Source organism: Ursus americanus, chromosome 25 (genome assembly GCF_024610735.1).
Source record: "Ursus americanus isolate L20-20 chromosome 25, mUrsAme1.1.p, whole genome shotgun sequence".
Classification (NCBI taxonomy): Eukaryota; Metazoa; Chordata; class Mammalia; order Carnivora; family Ursidae; genus Ursus; species Ursus americanus.
The window spans coordinates 10843786-10861176 of NC_142151.1; the positions used below are offsets into that span (position 1 = coordinate 10843786).

Sequence of the window (17391 nt, forward strand, 5' to 3'; positions counted from 1 at the left end):
CTTCACTAAAGCGGAGAGAAAAAAAAAAACCCTGAAATTTCTGGTCTGTCTCATGAATATTGGGCATTCTCTTCAAATACGAGAAAAGGTAATTGAAAAATATGGTTTCTTTCCCGTTTCCCCCGCCCTCCCAATTTTTTTTTTTTTGTATGTAGGATGTCTTTAGAATGCCAAAAATTGCCAGTTTTTTTTCAAATTATATTATCAAATTATTAGCATGATTTGTAATCAATGTTGTTTTAGGATCAGGAAATTTAACTGTTAGGTAATTGCAAGCGATTATATTAAATCAAATATCATTATATTAGGAAGTGTAATTGAAAATTCACGTATTTTGGCTACGTCAAAAGACACCTGTGTACTATATAACTCAACTCTAAAAGGAGAATAATTTCCATTTCTCTGACTTTATGGGTTAACCAGGAAACATTTTTTAAAGAACTACATGTAATATTAAATTCAATATGTGGTGGACAGTTGAGAAATCATGTGTTATCTAGGTCATGAGAAAAAAAATTTTTTTAAAAAGAAAACATTTCCTCTGAGGTTTTCACCAGTAGATGAAACTCTGCACCCTTGTTTGTATTGTGAGTGGACAATTTGAGGACTAGTTCTGATTAACAGCAGACATTAGTTTTCTTACTATATATCATACTTAAAAAAAACAAAACGTACACGTATACACACCTATATTCACCCAAGTTGAAGATGCAAGATGAAGAAAGATACATGACATTGAATTTACAATTGAAAAAAAGGAGTTCTAGCCAAACATCCCAACTTAAATTTAAAGGTATGGAATTCAGTTTTTTTTTAAATTGGTGTAAGTTAATATGAGTATGGATTTAATATGGGTTAATATTAATATGAATATGAATGTGGACAGTAATTTCCAGTATTCTGTTCTTTACTGTTCTTGGACTATTTTATTTTTTGTTGCTTTTCTCTGTCTCTGTCTTGTCTTTCTGTCTCTCTGTCTCTCTCATGTTTATCAAGGCGAGGGCTAACAATTATTTGCTTATTTTACTTTATTTTATTGTTTAATGATTTTATTTATTTATTTGATGGAGAGAGAGAGAGCACAAGCAGGGGGAGCATCAGGCAGAAGGAGAGGGAGAGGAAGGCTCCCCGCTGAGCGGGGAGTCCAAATTGGGGCTCGATCCCAGGATCCTGGGATCATGACCTGAGATGAAGGCAGATGCATAACCGACTGAGCCACCCAGGCGCCCCCAATTATTTGCCTTTAAAGTAACATTTTGTGTCATATAATTTCCTAAGGACATTCGCAGGAAAAATACATAATCAGTTAAAATTAATAAAGTTAAAATGAATATTTAGTGCCAGTCATCAACCTCCTTATCATTCATAAAAATGGCATCTTTAGTACTAGTTTTTAATTCCGTGTCAAAACCTTTAAAATATGTTTTTCACCAGGTGGAAAATTTTGTTTTGGAAAATAGAGATACTAACCTGAAAGACCACAACATGTAATGGCTCTTCTGTGCAAACTTTTTTTCACACTCAGTGTGTAGATGCCACTCTGAAACCAAAATGTGTTTTGGCCAGGAAAGGAGCTCAGGAGGTTACAAATAATAAATGTGCAAGTTCTAGCTATTTAAGTGGCGTAACTAACATCCATCCCTTACCAATGTATCCTTTGTTAACAATAAAGTTTGCTAATATTTACTAAAGCTGGTGGTATGACATACATTTAAATCTAATTGACCATTTTAACCGTCATTATACACAGGGCTTTTCCTTAACTTATATATTTGTATTTTTTTTCTCATGTCTTGGTGCTAATGAAAATAAAAAATTACATTTTTTGCCACTATCTAAATCTTCAGAATCACTATAGAAATAGAATTATTAATAATATAGTTACTTAAAGTAGATTGAAATATCTTTGCAGGGTTTTTTTGGCCTTAGGATATATTCCATTAGGCAGCACAAATTACATTTTAAAATTGCTTGAGGGGCGCGTGGGTGGCTCAGTCGGTTAAGCGTCCACCTTCAGCTCAGGTCACTATTTCAGGGTCCTGGGATCAAGCCCCCCCCCCCCCCCGCCCCAAGTCAAGCTCCCTTCTCAGCAGGGTGGCTGCTTCTCCCTCTCGCTCTGCGTCTTCCCACCTGCTTATGCATGTGCATGCTCTCTCTCTCTCAAATAGATAAATAAAATCTTTTAAAAAAAATTAAAAATAAAAAAATAAAATTGCTTGAAATACTTCTCTATGAGTCAGGGCCTTTGACTTCATATTCCATTTTATTTTTAGGGATCACTTTTTTTTTTCCATTTTGACTGACTTAGTATGTGTAAGTATACATACTCTGCAATCATAATTATATGTCATGCCAATTATATAATTAGAATCACTTTATAATTATTTAAAACATTGATATATATTTTCAAAGTCAAACCTATATACCAAGGTACTTCCAAAGATCTCCACTCCCAAAGATCCAGCTTCTGTCTTGTTGCTTTTGCCCTGCTCTCTCCCTCCCACACACTTTAATCCTTGAATAAAACAGCCTAATATTTCTCTATTAAGTGGATGTACCATAGTTCATTCAACGAGTTCCATTCCTGGACACTTAAGATGTTTGCTTTCTTTTTCTATTTTATCCCTGCTATAAATAGCATTGCAATGCCTTGCACGTATGTCTTTTCATATATTGCCAATGTGTCACTGGGATGTATTCCTAGAAGAGAGGTTGCTGGATGCTTATATAATTTTGCTAGTTTCCCCCCAAAAATCCCTCCACAGGATTGTACCATTCTATGCCACAATGAACATGAGTGCAAACTTCTTTTTGAAATACTGATTTCAATTCTTCTGGATATAGCCAGAAATGCGATTGCTGGATCATATGGTAGCCCTATTTTTAATTGTTTGAGGGACTGCCATACTGTCTTCCATAGTGACTGCACCATCTTACATTTTCACAACAGTGTGCAAGGGTTCAAAGTTCTCCGCACCTTCACCAAGACCTGTTACCTCTTTTTGATTGTAGCCATTCTGACAGGCGTGAAGTGATAGGTCATTACAGTTTTCTTTGCATTTCCTGGATGATTAGAGATGTTGAACAACTTTTCACATACTTGGCCATTGGTAGGTCTTCTTTGGAAATCTGTTCAGATCCTCTGCCCATTTTTAAATAAGATTTTTTTTTCTAATTGAATTGTGTGAGTTGTATGAGGTCCTTACATATTTTGGAAGTTGACCATTTATCAGATAGTTATATAATTTTCAAATATTTTCTCCCTCTAGTCTGTTCTTTTTTCTCATTCCTTGAGGTTTAAATTTAGATGGTTTATTTGAGATCTTTCTTTTAATATAAATGTAGTTATCTATGGCTATAAAGTTCTCTCTTAGAAGTGTTTTTGCTGCAACCCATAAGTTTTATGTTGTATTTTCATGTTTCTTTGTTTCAAGATTTTTTAAAAATTTCCATTTTGGTTTCTTCTTTGATTTGTTAGCTGTTCAGGAGTGTGTTGCTTTATTTGACATATTTGTAAATTCTCCAGTTATCCTTCTGTCTTGATTTGTAGTTTCATACCATTGTCATTGGAAAAAAAATCTTTGGGATGACTTCAGTCTTCTTAAATTTGCCATGACCTTGTTTTGTAACCTATCTTATGATCTATCCTGGAGAATGTTCTGTGTGCATTTGAGAAGAATGTGTATTCCGCTGTTGTTGGATGGAATGTTCTGTGTATGTCAGGTCCATTTGGTCTGAAGTAATAGTTCAAGTCCCAGATTTTTTTTTTTTAAAGATTTTATTTATTTATTTGACACAGAGAGAGAGAGCACAAGCAGGGGGAGCAGCAGACAGAGGGAGCTGGATGCGGGGCTCGATCCTAGGACCCTGGGATCGTGACCTGAGCCGAAGGCAGGCTCTTAGCCTACTGAGCCACCCAGGTGCCCCTCAAGTCCCAGATTTTTGTAGTGATTATTTGTTTGGGTGATCTGTCCGTTGTTGAATATGAGATATTGAAGTCCCCTGTTCTTTTGCCATCTGTCAATATTTGTTTAATGTATTTAGCTCCTTTGATGTTGGGTGCATATAGATTTATGATTCTTATATCCTCTTGATAAATTGACCCCTTTATCATTACATAATAACCTTTGTCTCTTGTTACAGTTTTTGACTTAACCTCTACATTGTCTTATATACGTCTAGCTACTTCTGCTCTCTATTTAGTTTCCATTTACACGGAGTATCTTTTCTATCTCTTCTCTTTGAGCCCACGTGTATCCTTAAAGATGAATTGGGTCTCTTGTATGCAGCATCTTGTTGTGTCCTGTTTTGTCTTTTTAATCTGTCCAGCCACTCCATGTATTTTTAAAGATTTTTAAAGAGTATTGAATCCATTTAGAATTAGAATAATTCTTCATATGAGAAGACTTACTAATGCCGTCTTATTACCTGTTATTCGGCTGTTTTGTAATTCCCTTATTCCTTTCTCCTCCTCCTGCCTTCCTTTGTGAATTGACTTTTCATAGTGGTATGCTTCTATTCCTTTTTCTTTTATTTCGTACATCTGCTGTAGGCTTTGCTTTGTGGTTACCGTGAAGCTTATATAAAACATCTTATAGCTATAATAGTGTATTTTACACTGATAACAACTTAACTTCAATTGCATACAAAAACTCTACCTTTTTAATGCCTGCCTTTTATATTTTGATGTCACAATTTGCCTCTTTTTATATTGTGTATTCATTAGCAAAGTATTGTATCTATAGTTACTTTTTTTTTAAAAAGATTTTATTTATTTGACAGAGATAGAGACAGCCAGGGAGAGAGGGAACACAAGCAGGGGGAGTGGGAGAGGAAGAAGCAGGCTCGTAGCGGAAGAGCCTGATGTGGGGCTCGATCCCGTAACGCCGGGATCACGCCCTGAGCCGAAGGCAGACACTTAACCGCTGTGCCACCCAGGAGCCCCTATAGTTACTTTTAAGAATATTTTCTTTTAACCTTTATACTAGAGCTAATTTTTCCCCAAACTTTTGTGGAAAACTTCCAGCATTTTTCAGTTAACTTAATCAGACAAAAAAGCTGTTGTGCATATTGAACAAGTATCCATCAATTCCTGCTTTATTTTCTAGCATAAAGTTGTTGAATTTAATCGATAAATAAATAAATAAAATCTTAAAAAAAAAAAGACTTGTAAGTTAAATTCTGTACAGGAGAGTTCTCTACAGCTTCTCTATAGGAGAAAACACAGGGTAATGAAAATGTTATTTCCTCCAAAATTGTAAGCCTTCATATGCCTCAAATTCGTACTGTGAAGCTCAATTCATGATACTTAGGAGAGATAATTGAGTCTGAATTGAATTTGAAAAGGCTTCCACACCCTTTCTCCTAATGTTTTCTGATAATCATGTGTTTGATTTTTTTAAATGAATGGCATTTTTTTACATGTGCTGAATACTCTGAATGTATTGATTATAAATTTTATTATATCAAAATATTAGAAAATAATCCGAGAAATGCAGGGTATCCATTAATTGAATTATAATAAATCTTATTTTATGATCTTTGTCAATATTATAAGATAAAAACTGTGTACTATTTCTCTGACATACTGATTTATATGGTTTATTATGCCTTTTCTTGACAGAGCTTAGCATCTTCAAATGCATGTGTGTGTTTTTTTATTCCCACAGGTTTAAAGCGTATTTGGAACACAAATTTCACTATTAATAATTCAATTTATTGACTGACCTCTAAGGATAATCATAGTTATGGGGAGTGGCTCCTTATTATTGTGATGCATTTATAAAAATAATCATTGATGACATAAACTATTATGGAAAATACAGATGTTTATTTATTCAGTATAAACTAATTACTTGTACAATTCCACACCCTAATGTCCACCAACCTAAAACCTTTTTAATGACATTGAGAAAAATAGCAACATATATACTTGAGGCCCTGGGTGAGACTATTTACTTTCTGTATTATGATATCAGTTTGCTCATTAATAGCCATCACTGAATGCACATCTTATCTCTAATGTAGGCATATGAAAAATAAAAGTCATCACTCTTAAAGAGTTTGCCATCTAATGAGAAGCTGAAACATCATTATTACATTGGTTAGAAAAGATTTTAGGATTTTTTTAGGTTAAAATAGAAGGCATAAGGAGTCATATTTAGTTCTTATTTGTATTACATCCTTAGTAAGTGAAGTAGATTGAATGACTTGTGAATATTACATTAAAGCAAATTATTAATTAGTGTATATTTGTGTGGATATATATGTGTGCATCTGTAAGTGCACATGAGCATGTCTGTGTGCATTCACATGCATGCTTGGGGAATTATTAGGTGTATATATTAAAATTATTTATCTCACTAGTCGTTTATGTCAAATATTAGCAATTTCTTAAGATTCAATATAACAGGCATCATAGCTCTCCACATGCAGTGTTACCATTGCTAAATAAAATACGTATGTATTTTTCTATTTATTTAGGTTTTAAGCTTTCAATTGCCTTGTACCCTTTAAAATTCAAACCCAATATTATATGCAATCTTATTATTACAGTTGCTTTCACTTCTTGGAAATGTACTTTTCTGAGCTAATTCCTGTGATTAATTTCTCAGATTGTTCTGTGATGTTGCACTGGTATAAAATCTTATTGGGGATATCTGGAACAGTAAATGGTATACTCGTTTTGACTTTGATCTCCCTGTCTTTATTGGGTAAGTTAAAAGATCTTAAGTAAAAGTATGGAAAATGGGGGCGCCTGGGTGGCACAGCGGTTAAGCGTCTGCCTTCGGCTCAGGGCGTGATCCCAGCGTTCTGCGAGCCTGCTTCTTCCTCTCCCACTCCCCCTGCTTGGGTTCCCTCTCTCGCTGGCTGTCTCTATCTCTGTCGAATAAATAAATAAAATTAAAAAAAAATATGGAAAATGTTGCTATTTTCTTACGACTCTTTTCATATTCATTCATTCATTTGTTCATTTTTTGTTAACAAAGTCTTAATAAGAAGCTACTATGTATATTATACTCCATATAGTCAAATCAGGTAAGTATCTTGTTCTCAGATGGCATACAAGCTAAAAGGAAGAAAGTGTGTGTGTGTGTGTGTGTGTGTGTGTGTGTGTGTGTGATGTGTATTGGGAAACCACATTTTTGGATTTCTTAGAAACTTATGCACAAATAGAATTCCATGATTTTTCTTAGAAATTTTTACATGTTGTATTAAAGATTGTATTTAGTTTATACTATATACTACTATACCCCAAGCATTACTACAAATTTCTGACATCAAAAAAAGCCCTCAAAACCAAAAAACCAAAAGATGAATAATCCTGGTGAGAAATCTCTAATGAAAGAAATAGATTTTAAATAAGTAATTATGGTAGAACGAGCTAAGCACAGTGTCATAGGTTTCAGCAAAGCATGACACTAAGAAAGCATGGAAAGAGCATGTATACTCCTTAGAGCAGGAATTTTGCTTTTTTTACCACTGTGTCACCAGTTCTTAGCTCAATGCCTGGCACAGAATCATTCCTCAACAAATAAGTATTCTATACGTGAATTAATTATGTAATATTTGAAATTATTTTTAATTAAGTAAACATGAAAATAAGAAAGACATTTCTAGTTATTCCTTCAGTTGTTTCTTATTCCAACCTCATTCCAAAGAATTTGCATCTGAAACACTGCACAGAGAGAAGATATTTACCTAACATTAAAATAATTCTGTTTTTAAGTTTCTCAGGGAATATTGCTAAAATGCCAAGAAGCAAAGAATTCAAATATCACCCAACATGATGATATTGGAAATCTGAAAATGAGCAGTGGCACAAGAGGAAATATAAGTAATAAAGACACAAGCCACTGTGGTTCAAAAGCTACAGACCATACAGGTATCCCTCAAGACTTTGGCCTATAATGGTTTTAATTCTTTTGGCTTTCTACGTTTGAAAAATCCTGTTTAACAGCTACGCAGATTACATTAACAAATAAAGATTTGATATCAATCTACTTTTCATTCAAAACTTCATACATATATATAGTTTATGACTCTTTTTGCAGTGGGAAGATAGTATCAGTGGAAAGAACATAAAAAAGAGGCTCTTTCCTTCAGGAATTTAAAACCAAATTGAAACACATAAATATGGAAAGTTAATTGTGGTTATAAGGCAGTATGTAAATAACTATTTTTTGTCTCCTATTTATTCTGTTTTGAAATACAAAATGAATTAAAGTAATTATACATAATGAATGATTCATTGTGATGCTATGCTTATAACTTCCAATTACACAACATTTTGGAAAACTGTCCCTTCTACTTCCAATTTTGTTTTAGTTTAAAGTGCTATTTTTTGGGCCTTCAACATTTGTTTTATAGTATATGTGAGAAATGTGCAGATTAATTTATTTTATAACTATTTATCAAAAGATTTTCTCTAGGGACACCTGGATGGCTCAGTTAGCTAGGCATCGAACTTTTTCTTTCAGTTCAGGTCATAATCTTGAGGTCCTGGGATCAAGCCCCAAGTAGGGTTCTGTACTCAGTGGGGGGTCTGCTGTAGTTTCTCTCTCTCCATATCTCTTTGCTCCTCCCCCCCACTCTAAATAAATAAATAAATAAATAAATAAATAAATAAATAAATAAATGATTTTCTCTAACCCACTAGTTTGTGGTGTTCTCTTTATCGCATATCAAAATGTCATATATACTATGGTTTACTTACTGATACTCTTTTCTTTTGGATTATCTATCCGTTTTACATGTACAAGTCCCAAACTAATTGAAATACTGTAATTTTAACAGATATTTTAGACAACGACTAGCTAATCCATCATTATGTTGGGTATTATAATGGAAATTTTACAGACCTAAGATAGGTAAACATGGAATCATAAAGACACTGTTAAACTTTCATTAAAGTCAGTCTAAATACTGTATATCAAGCTGTAAGATATTAATTTCCTATTACCTTTTCCTTCTTTTTTAATTGAGGAAATATCCACAAACATCAAGTTAATCATTTAAAATAAAACAATTTAATGGCATTAGGATATTTGAATGTGCAATGACTATATCTACTTAGCTCAAAAACATTTTCATCACCCAAAAAGAAATCCTATTCCCAGGAAGCAATTCCCCATTCCCTCTCCCCCACCCTTTAGCAACCACTAATCTGCTTTCTGTCTCTGTGGATTTACCTATTTTGGACTTTCATATAATGGAATCATACAATATTCACTTTTTGTGTCTTGCCTCTGTCACTTAGCAGAATGTTTTCAAGGTTCATCCATGTTGTGTCGTATATCAGCATCTTATGACTGAATAATATTCCTCTGTTTGTATAAATCCACAATTCATTTAAGATGGCAATACTAGTCAAAGTGATCTGCAGATTCAAAGAAATTCCTATCAAAATTCCAATGGTCTTTTTCTGTGGAAATGGACAAGGTGATCTTAAAATTCATGTGAAATTTAAAAAATCCTGAATAGCAAACACAATCTTGAAAAAGAAGAATAAATTTTGAAGATTAACATTTTCCAATGTTGAAACATAATGGGATGGGGAGAATGGATAATGGCTGCTTAATGTTTATAGGGTTTAATTTTGGGGTGATAAAAATATTTTGTAATTAGATAGTAGTTATGTTTGCACACTGTGGGTGTAACAAAATCCATGGCATTTGCACTTTAAAGTGATTGAAATGGTGGATTTATGTCACATGAATTTTACTTCAATAAAGAAAGGAGATTTTAACGGCCATTAAGTTTGGAAAGTTATACTGACTTGAACTCATATTTATTCATACAATTCACTTTCTCTTATTATTATGTCGAAGTCTCAGATTTTTTTTAATAATAGTATTTTTTTTATTATATTTGTTAGTCACCATACAGTACATCCCTGGTTTTTGATGGAAAGTTCGATGATTCATTAGTTGCGTATAACACCCAGTGCACCATGCAATACGTGCCCTCCTTACTACCCATCACCAGCCTGTCCCATTCCCCCACCCCCTCCCCTCTGAAGCCCTCAGTTTGTTTCCCAGAGTCCATAATCTCTCATGCTTCATTCCCCCTTCTGATTACCCCCCCTTTCTTTATCCCTTTCTTCTCCTACTGATCTTCCTACTTCTTATGTTCCATAAATGAGTGAAACCATGTGATAATTGTCTTTCTCTGCTTGACTTATTTCACTTAGCATTATCTCCTCCAGTGCCGTCCATGTTGCAGCAAATGTTGAGAAATCGTTCTTTTTGATAGCTGAGTGATATTCCATTTTATATATGGACCACATCCTCTTAATCCAGTCTTCTGTTGAAGGGCATCTTGGCTCCTTGCATGATTTAGCTATTGTGGACAATGCTGCTATGAACATTGGGGGTGCATATGGCCCTTCTCTTCACTACATCTGTATCTTTGGGGTAAATTTCAATTGAAGACCTTAGTATAATTTAATTTAAGAAAATTAAAAAACTTGAACTTGTAATTATATAGAAACTGAAAAAGTATTATTCTCAATATTATTTAGATTTATGCACATAAGAAAGGAGAGAAGTCTTAAAGCTTTATATGAGTAAATTCTAAGAGAATGGTATAAATAATATTTAATCTTACAAGTAATGTTAATGCAATTTATAACTTAAATGGTTCATGTTATTTTAGTAATTACATTAGATCTGGACAAGAAAAAGAAATCCCTTTTGTCTAAATTTTGCTTCATCTTACTAAATTAATTTTTTAATTTCCATAAATAATCATTTGTAATTTAGACATCTTGTAAATCTGAATACTTTGTTGTGAGTGATTTTATAGTACAGCTCCACTCTCGAAGTATTCAATTTTCAGAGATACACGTGTAACTTGATTTTCTTTGTTTCCTCCATTTCCCTATAGGGTTGTGCCCATCGGAATGGCTCAAATATCAAAAAAAGTGTTATTGGTTCTCTAATGAGATGAAAAGTTGGAGTGACAGTTATGGATACTGTTTGGGAAGAAAATCTCATCTACCAATCATTCAGGACCAATTTGAAATGGTAAATGGTTTAGTGTCAGGGTTATGGCATCAGTCTCTGTGCAGTGTAAAATAGTTTTCCTCAAGACAATTATCATATGATTTCACTCATATGTGGAATTTAAGAAACAGAGATTATAGGGGAAGGGTGGGAAAAATGAAAAAAGATGAAATCAGGGACAGAGACAAACCATAAGAGACTCTTAACTATAGGAAACAAACTGAGGGTAACTGGAGGTGTGGTGGGTGGGAGGATGGGGTAACCAGGTGATGGGCATTAATGAGCACTGGGTGTTATATGAAAGTGATGAATCACTAAACTCTACCTTTGAAACTAATACATTATATTAATTACTTGAATTAAAAAAATATACAAAATGAAAAAAATGGCTTCCCTCAAGGGCACCTGAGTGGCTCAGGCAGTTAAGCTTCCAACTCTTGATTTCAGCTCAGGTCATGATCTTAGGGCTGTGATCTCAGGGTCCTGACATCAAACCCCCTATCAGCTCTGCACTCAGCACAGAGTGTGCTTGGGATTCCCTCTCTCCTTCCCCCTCTGCCCCTCCCCTCGCTCACACGCTCTCTCTTTCTCTCTCAGTTTCCCTTAAATAAATAAATACAACGTTTTTTTTTAAAATGGCTTTTCTCAAATTTCTTCCCACTCTTCCATTAAAATATCATTTATCTTGATTACTGAGTTTTTGACACCTCCTAAATTTTGTGCTCAATGCCAGTGCCTCACTTGACTCATGCTAGTCCTGGGCTGAATACTTGTATTCAATTTGCAAGTGATATATATGTATGTGTATATATGTAATGAATATATAGTGTATATAAATAAGTACGAATTGATTAGTATAAGAATGTTCATGTAGAATGCTAATCGTCCAATGAAATTCTGAATCTTAATTAGTATGTCTACATTATTAAAATATTTTGTTCACTTAGTTGCTTGTTACTCACTTTTTAGGCTTTTATACAGAAAAACCTAAAACAAACAAACTATGTGTGGATTGGGCTTAACTTTACATCCCTGAAGAGGACATGGACCTGGGTGGATGGTTCTCCATTAGATTCAAAGACGTGAGTCTTTCCAAAACCACTGTCTGATTTACTGTCTATTGTAGAACTTACCTTCATAAAGTACCTCGAAGTCCACCAAAACCAACTCTGAAATAATTTTCGATACTTAGGAATTTAAAAGGATGAAAATCGATTTAATGTTCACTGGAGTGCTCATGGATATTTTGGTTTTGTTTTCAAAGCGAAAAGATTTGAAAACAGTAATCATAGAGCATTTATTGTTTAAAGACTACACCATATAGAACAATGGAAAGAAGACTAGAACAGAGATATGGACACATATTTACTCTTAGCTCTGTCTTTTCTAACAGACTCTCTGGGAACTCTGTGCCAATCACAGAGAGTAAGTTTAAGTTACACACATACTGTAACTTTTAGTGAATCAAAGGATTTAAAAATGCCCTGAAATCTGAGCGGCCTTTTAATTAAGAGAGGGTATTAGCTGAAAATACCAATGGATGTCTTCAGCAACAATGATTAACAATGTATTTATGCCTTCCTCTACAGATTTTTCATAAAAGGACCAGCTAAAGAAAATAGCTGTGCTGCCACCAAGGAAAACAAAATTTATTCTGAAACCTGCAGCAGTGTTTTCAAATGGATTTGCCAATCAATCAACCAATAATCAATGATCAAAATTTTTTCCAACTAGGTTCTAATATTAATCTTAAGGAGTAAGAATTTAAAACGACAATTAAAAAAATAGAACTGCAATTAAACAGCAAAATGTCTTCTCCATTTTCCCTCCACCATCTGCATTGGTCCTAACCTTAGAGTACACCATATAAACAATCTAAAATATGCCCTTTCCGTGTTTTATGTGGCAATATAATCCAGTGCGAGTCCATGCATTCATACTCAGGATTTTTATTCATTTTCATTTTAAACAAATGTGATCAGATTGTATCTGCTTTTCTGTATTGTGCTTGTTTAATTTGTAACAATATCCTATGCAAATTTCATATAATTCTGAGTTGCGTTATAGTGTGGATTTATATACTTTTTTACTGCTTTGTTGATGAACATTAGCTTTATTCTCAAGTTTTTTCTACTGTAAATGACACTGCAATAAACATTCTGAATATCTTTTTAAAAAGTAGTACCTTTTATTTCTTTGATACAAACCTTAAAACTGGATTTATGACTCAAAAGCATTAAATATGTTGTTTGCTTTAGATTTTATACAATGTTAATCTAACTTTAGAAACTAGCATGAATTTATAAGATTACAGGTGCAGAGCAAAAGCACTTTCCTTTTTCCTGAATCTCTTGGGAATTACTTGCCAGATTGATACATTTTATTATAAAATTTCAAGTATCATTGGATACTTCTGTGTATATTTCCTACAAAATATCCCCTACTTAATCACAATTAAATGATCAAAATTAACAAACTAGCATTGACACAGTGCTACCATCTAATTCTCAGACTCTCTTTAAGTTTTGCCAGTTGTCTCTAGAGTAAAAGATCTGGCTCAGAATCATCTTCTGCGTTTAGTTATTATGTCTCCTTAATCACCTTCCATCTAGAAGCGTTCTTTAGCCTTCCTTGTTATTCACAACTTGACACTTTTGAATACTACGACCTCGTTATTCTGCAAAATGTTCTTCAATTTGAATCTGATTATTTCTCATGGTTATAGTCAACTGCTCCTTGGCAGAAACAGTGAGAACTTGTTCCCACTGCATCCTTTCAAACAGCACACACCTTTGTTTATTCCATTGTTGATGCTATTGACTTTGTTCACACGCTTAATGTGATGTCTATCAGAATTCACTGTAAATTTCTCTTTTCCCTTTGTAATTAATTAATATTTTATGGACAGTGACCAAGATGGTTTCAACATTCCCTTCAGCTTGACTAAATTTTAGACAAGCTTTGTTCTTCCTATCTATGAGCCCCTGACCTCCTCATTTTTAGACCATTTACCTCAGGAAACGTGTAATTGGAAATTCTCTCTCTGCTTCTTTGAGGTGCAAATGTTTCAAAAAAGCTTTTTAAAGGCTTTATAACCCAGAAATGTCTATCTTAAGGACCAGAGACTCATTCCTTTGAAATGTGATCATCAAGAAAAGCAGCACCTCTATTTCTTAGTTTCTGTGAGAAGGTAGGAGGCTAACTTCAGTGGGCACCTACATCCAAGCTGTAAAACTCTCTCCTATCATGAAGACCTGGAAATGTTTAATTTTCCTCCGGGTACAGCTGTTTAGCACACACAGATGCTGTATGATCTCCCCCCCCTACCCCAGCTCTGCAAAACCCTGCTGTCCTCTGTTTCAGCAGATTTTAGTTCAGACCGAGTTCTCGCCTATGTCCCTTATTGCCATAACCTTGAATAAAGTCTTTTCCTGTGTATTATTGTTTGATGCAATTTTTGCTTTGACAGAAGGTACTTTTAGACTTCGCAAATATCCCATTCTTCATCAGACTTTCAACTTATTCATTTTTGTATTTGTATCTTTGTGGACTCTCATTTTCATATTTTGTTCAATTTGTATACTCTATTTTGATGGTCAAAATATTCCAGACCCAGTTGTGAAAGTTACCCTTTGAGGTGACGTTTGTATCCTTGGTCTCCATGATCCTTTGCTGGTATGTAGTGTTGTTTGTTTGTTTTATGGTAATAACCTCAGCAGAATGCTAGTAACCATTTTCACCACTGTTTGAACTGGTCTTTAGGTTCTAGTCTGATTCATAAATACTGATAAAATAATTAACTAGACAAACATAAAAATACATTTTTTCCTTGGTCCAAATAATTTGCTTTTTTTGGTAACTTTTAAAATGTTATATTTTATTTTTTTCTCTCATCTATAATTTAAGCTCCCTGCACAAGGGTTTTTCCCTGTTTGGATTCCTATTGTACCCCTATTATTTAAAGCAATATCTGAGACATAATAGATGCTCAATAAATATTGGTTGAATAAAATTTGATAGGTGCTGTGGAGAAAAGTTGTATATTACTTAGGAGACTATCAGGTAGAAGGATCTGATACTGTCCCTTAATTCAGCTAATGAATCTTCAAATATGACACATAAACTGAGAGATGTAAAGTGAGTAGAATTTGGTAGAAGTAAGAATCTTCCAGGAAGTCCTAGATAAAATCCTAATAGATGAAATAAAAAATGTTTTGGGGGCGCCTGGGTGGCACAGCGGTTAAGCGTCTGCCTTCGGCTCAGGGCGTGATCCCAGCATTGTGGGATCGAGCCCCATATCAGGCTCCCCCGCTATGAGCCTGCTTCTTCCTCTCCCACTCCCCCTGCTTGTGTTCCCTCTCTCACTGGCTGTCTCTATCTCTGTCAAATAAATAAATAAAATCTTTAAAAAAAATGTTTTGGACTTGTGAGCATGTTACATTTTTAAAAAAATGTGAAGACAGAATTACTGGAAGCCAAGAAAGGATAAAGTGGGTGCCAAAATAGGCTGGTAAGGTATCTTAAATGTCACATAAATATTTCTGCTTTCATTTCAACAGCAATTAAAAGCCAGTAAAAGCTTGAGTTAGTAAAGTAACCTGGTGAATTTTGAGTTTTGGAACCATTACCTTGGCTACAGTATGGGAAGAGGAAAATGAAGAAGTATTTGAGTTATGAGCTAATTTAGGGACTATTAGGCAACAGAGATAAAGTGAATTGAAATATAAGCATGAATAGGGTTTATTATGAATAGTAACAATCAGACTTTCTCAAAATAGAGGCATAATGTATTAAATTGTGCTTCAGTTTTGAGAATGTATTTCTTCCTTTTACTCCTTCAACCATCACTTTATTTCAAGATTTTTCATCTCTTAGGTTCACACCTTTCCTTGTTCTCTAGATTCCTAAGCTCAAATATGTTGGCTGAAATATAGACCCAGCATACACTTCTGCTGGTGGGTTACCTGCTGAGTATTTCTATTTATTCCTACTAAGTTGACTAAAAATGGTAGATGAGGAACAAAGCCAATATTAAGGCCAATACCAGATTTCTGGGGGTTTGTTTGTGTATTTTAAGATTTTATTTATTTATGGGATGCCTGGATGGCTCTGTCGGTTAAGCATCTGCTTTTGGCTCAGGTCATGATCCCAGGTTCCTGGGATCGAGCCCCACATCGGGCTCCTTGCTCAGCAGGGAGCCTGCTTTTCCTTCTGCCTGCCTTTCCCCCTGCTTGTGCTTTCTCTCTCTGAAAAATGAATAAATTAAAAAAAATCATTTAAAAAGATTTTATTTATTTATTTGACAGAAAGAAAGAGAGGGTGCACAAGCAGGGGGAGGGGCAGAGGGAGAGGGAGAAGCAGACTCCCTGCTGAGCAGGGACCCCCCCCTCAATGCAGGGCTCTGTCTCAGGACCCCAAGATCACCACCTGGGCTGAAGGCAGCCGCTTAACCAACTGTGCCATCCAGATGCCCCCAGGTTTCTGTTTTTATGCACTTTGTTGGATGGTGGTTCCATTTAGTGTGCTGAGGAGGGACATATTTTGAGGGAAAGATTATAAATTGTAGACATAATCAGAGGCAAACCACAAGAGACTCTTAACTATAGAAAGCAAACAGGGTTGATGGAGTGAGGTAGGAGGGGGATGGGCTAGATGGGGGATGGGTATGAAGGAGGGCATTTGTTATGATGAGCACTGGGTGTTATATATAGGTGATGAATCACCAAATCTTACTCCTAAAACCAATATTACACTACATATTAACAAACCAGAATTTAAATAAAAAATTGGAGAAAAATAGATGAAGTGGAGTAGATCGTTAGGTAATCTGGAACTTCAAGAAAGTATCACTTTGAATATGTAAATTTAGGATCCCTTAGGGAATGTTGATCCTAAATGTATAAAGGAGATTCCCTAAGGAGGAGTGGGAAAAGAAAAGAGAAAAGGCTTAAAACTATAGGAAGAGTAACAAATGCAGCAGGAACAGAGAGTGTGTACTGAAATCAAAAAGAACAGAGAAGTCAGGAAACAAGGAGGAATCTCAGGGGAATATGGTGTCATAAAATTCTGGGAAGGCAGTATTTAAAGAAGGAAGAAATGGAAAAGAAATGTTAAATTCTGCTTGAGATGGTATGAGAGATGTTAACTGAAGCAAGTTCACCGGGTATGGGAATACAGTTTGGCGTGATTTGGTGAGAGCTGCTTTTGTGCATTTCGCAGAGTGGTAGATAAAATGGCATGTGACTAGACTGAGATACTGAGAGGACTCATTTTCCTTCATTTAAAGAAGGGCCTTGAAACAAAGAAGGGACACTCTAGCTCAGGCTTGTATCTGAGAAAAATGGAATATAGAAATGGAAATAAGCTGGTCTTGGTATTACAATGT

The 17391-nt window shown here is 34.7% G+C and overlaps 1 protein-coding gene across 1 annotated transcript; it reads left to right on the plus strand.

The window, feature by feature from the left end:
• Window positions 1-572: 572 nt before the first annotated feature.
• On the plus strand, window positions 573-13194 carry KLRF1 (killer cell lectin like receptor F1). Its single transcript, XM_045781329.2, has 6 exons — window positions 573-793; window positions 6615-6713; window positions 7730-7885; window positions 10888-11027; window positions 11976-12088; window positions 12596-13194. The coding sequence occupies exons 1-6, from the start codon at window positions 709-711 to the stop codon at window positions 12711-12713; spliced, it is 711 nt and encodes a 236-aa protein (XP_045637285.1). The 5' UTR covers window positions 573-708; the 3' UTR covers window positions 12714-13194.
• The last annotated feature ends 4197 nt before the right edge of the window (window positions 13195-17391 follow it).

Excerpts from the sequence above, each read along its gene's own strand:
- KLRF1 (XM_045781329.2), top strand. The coding sequence starts at position 709 with ATGCAAGATGAAGAAAGATACATGACATTGAATTTACAATTGAAAAAA. Across the intron at positions 794-6,614 it reads ATCCCAACTTAAATTTAAAG|ATTGTTCTGTGATGTTGCAC; the intron begins GTATGGAATTCA and ends TTAATTTCTCAG. Across the intron at positions 11,028-11,975 it reads TTCAGGACCAATTTGAAATG|GCTTTTATACAGAAAAACCT; the intron begins GTAAATGGTTTA and ends CTCACTTTTTAG.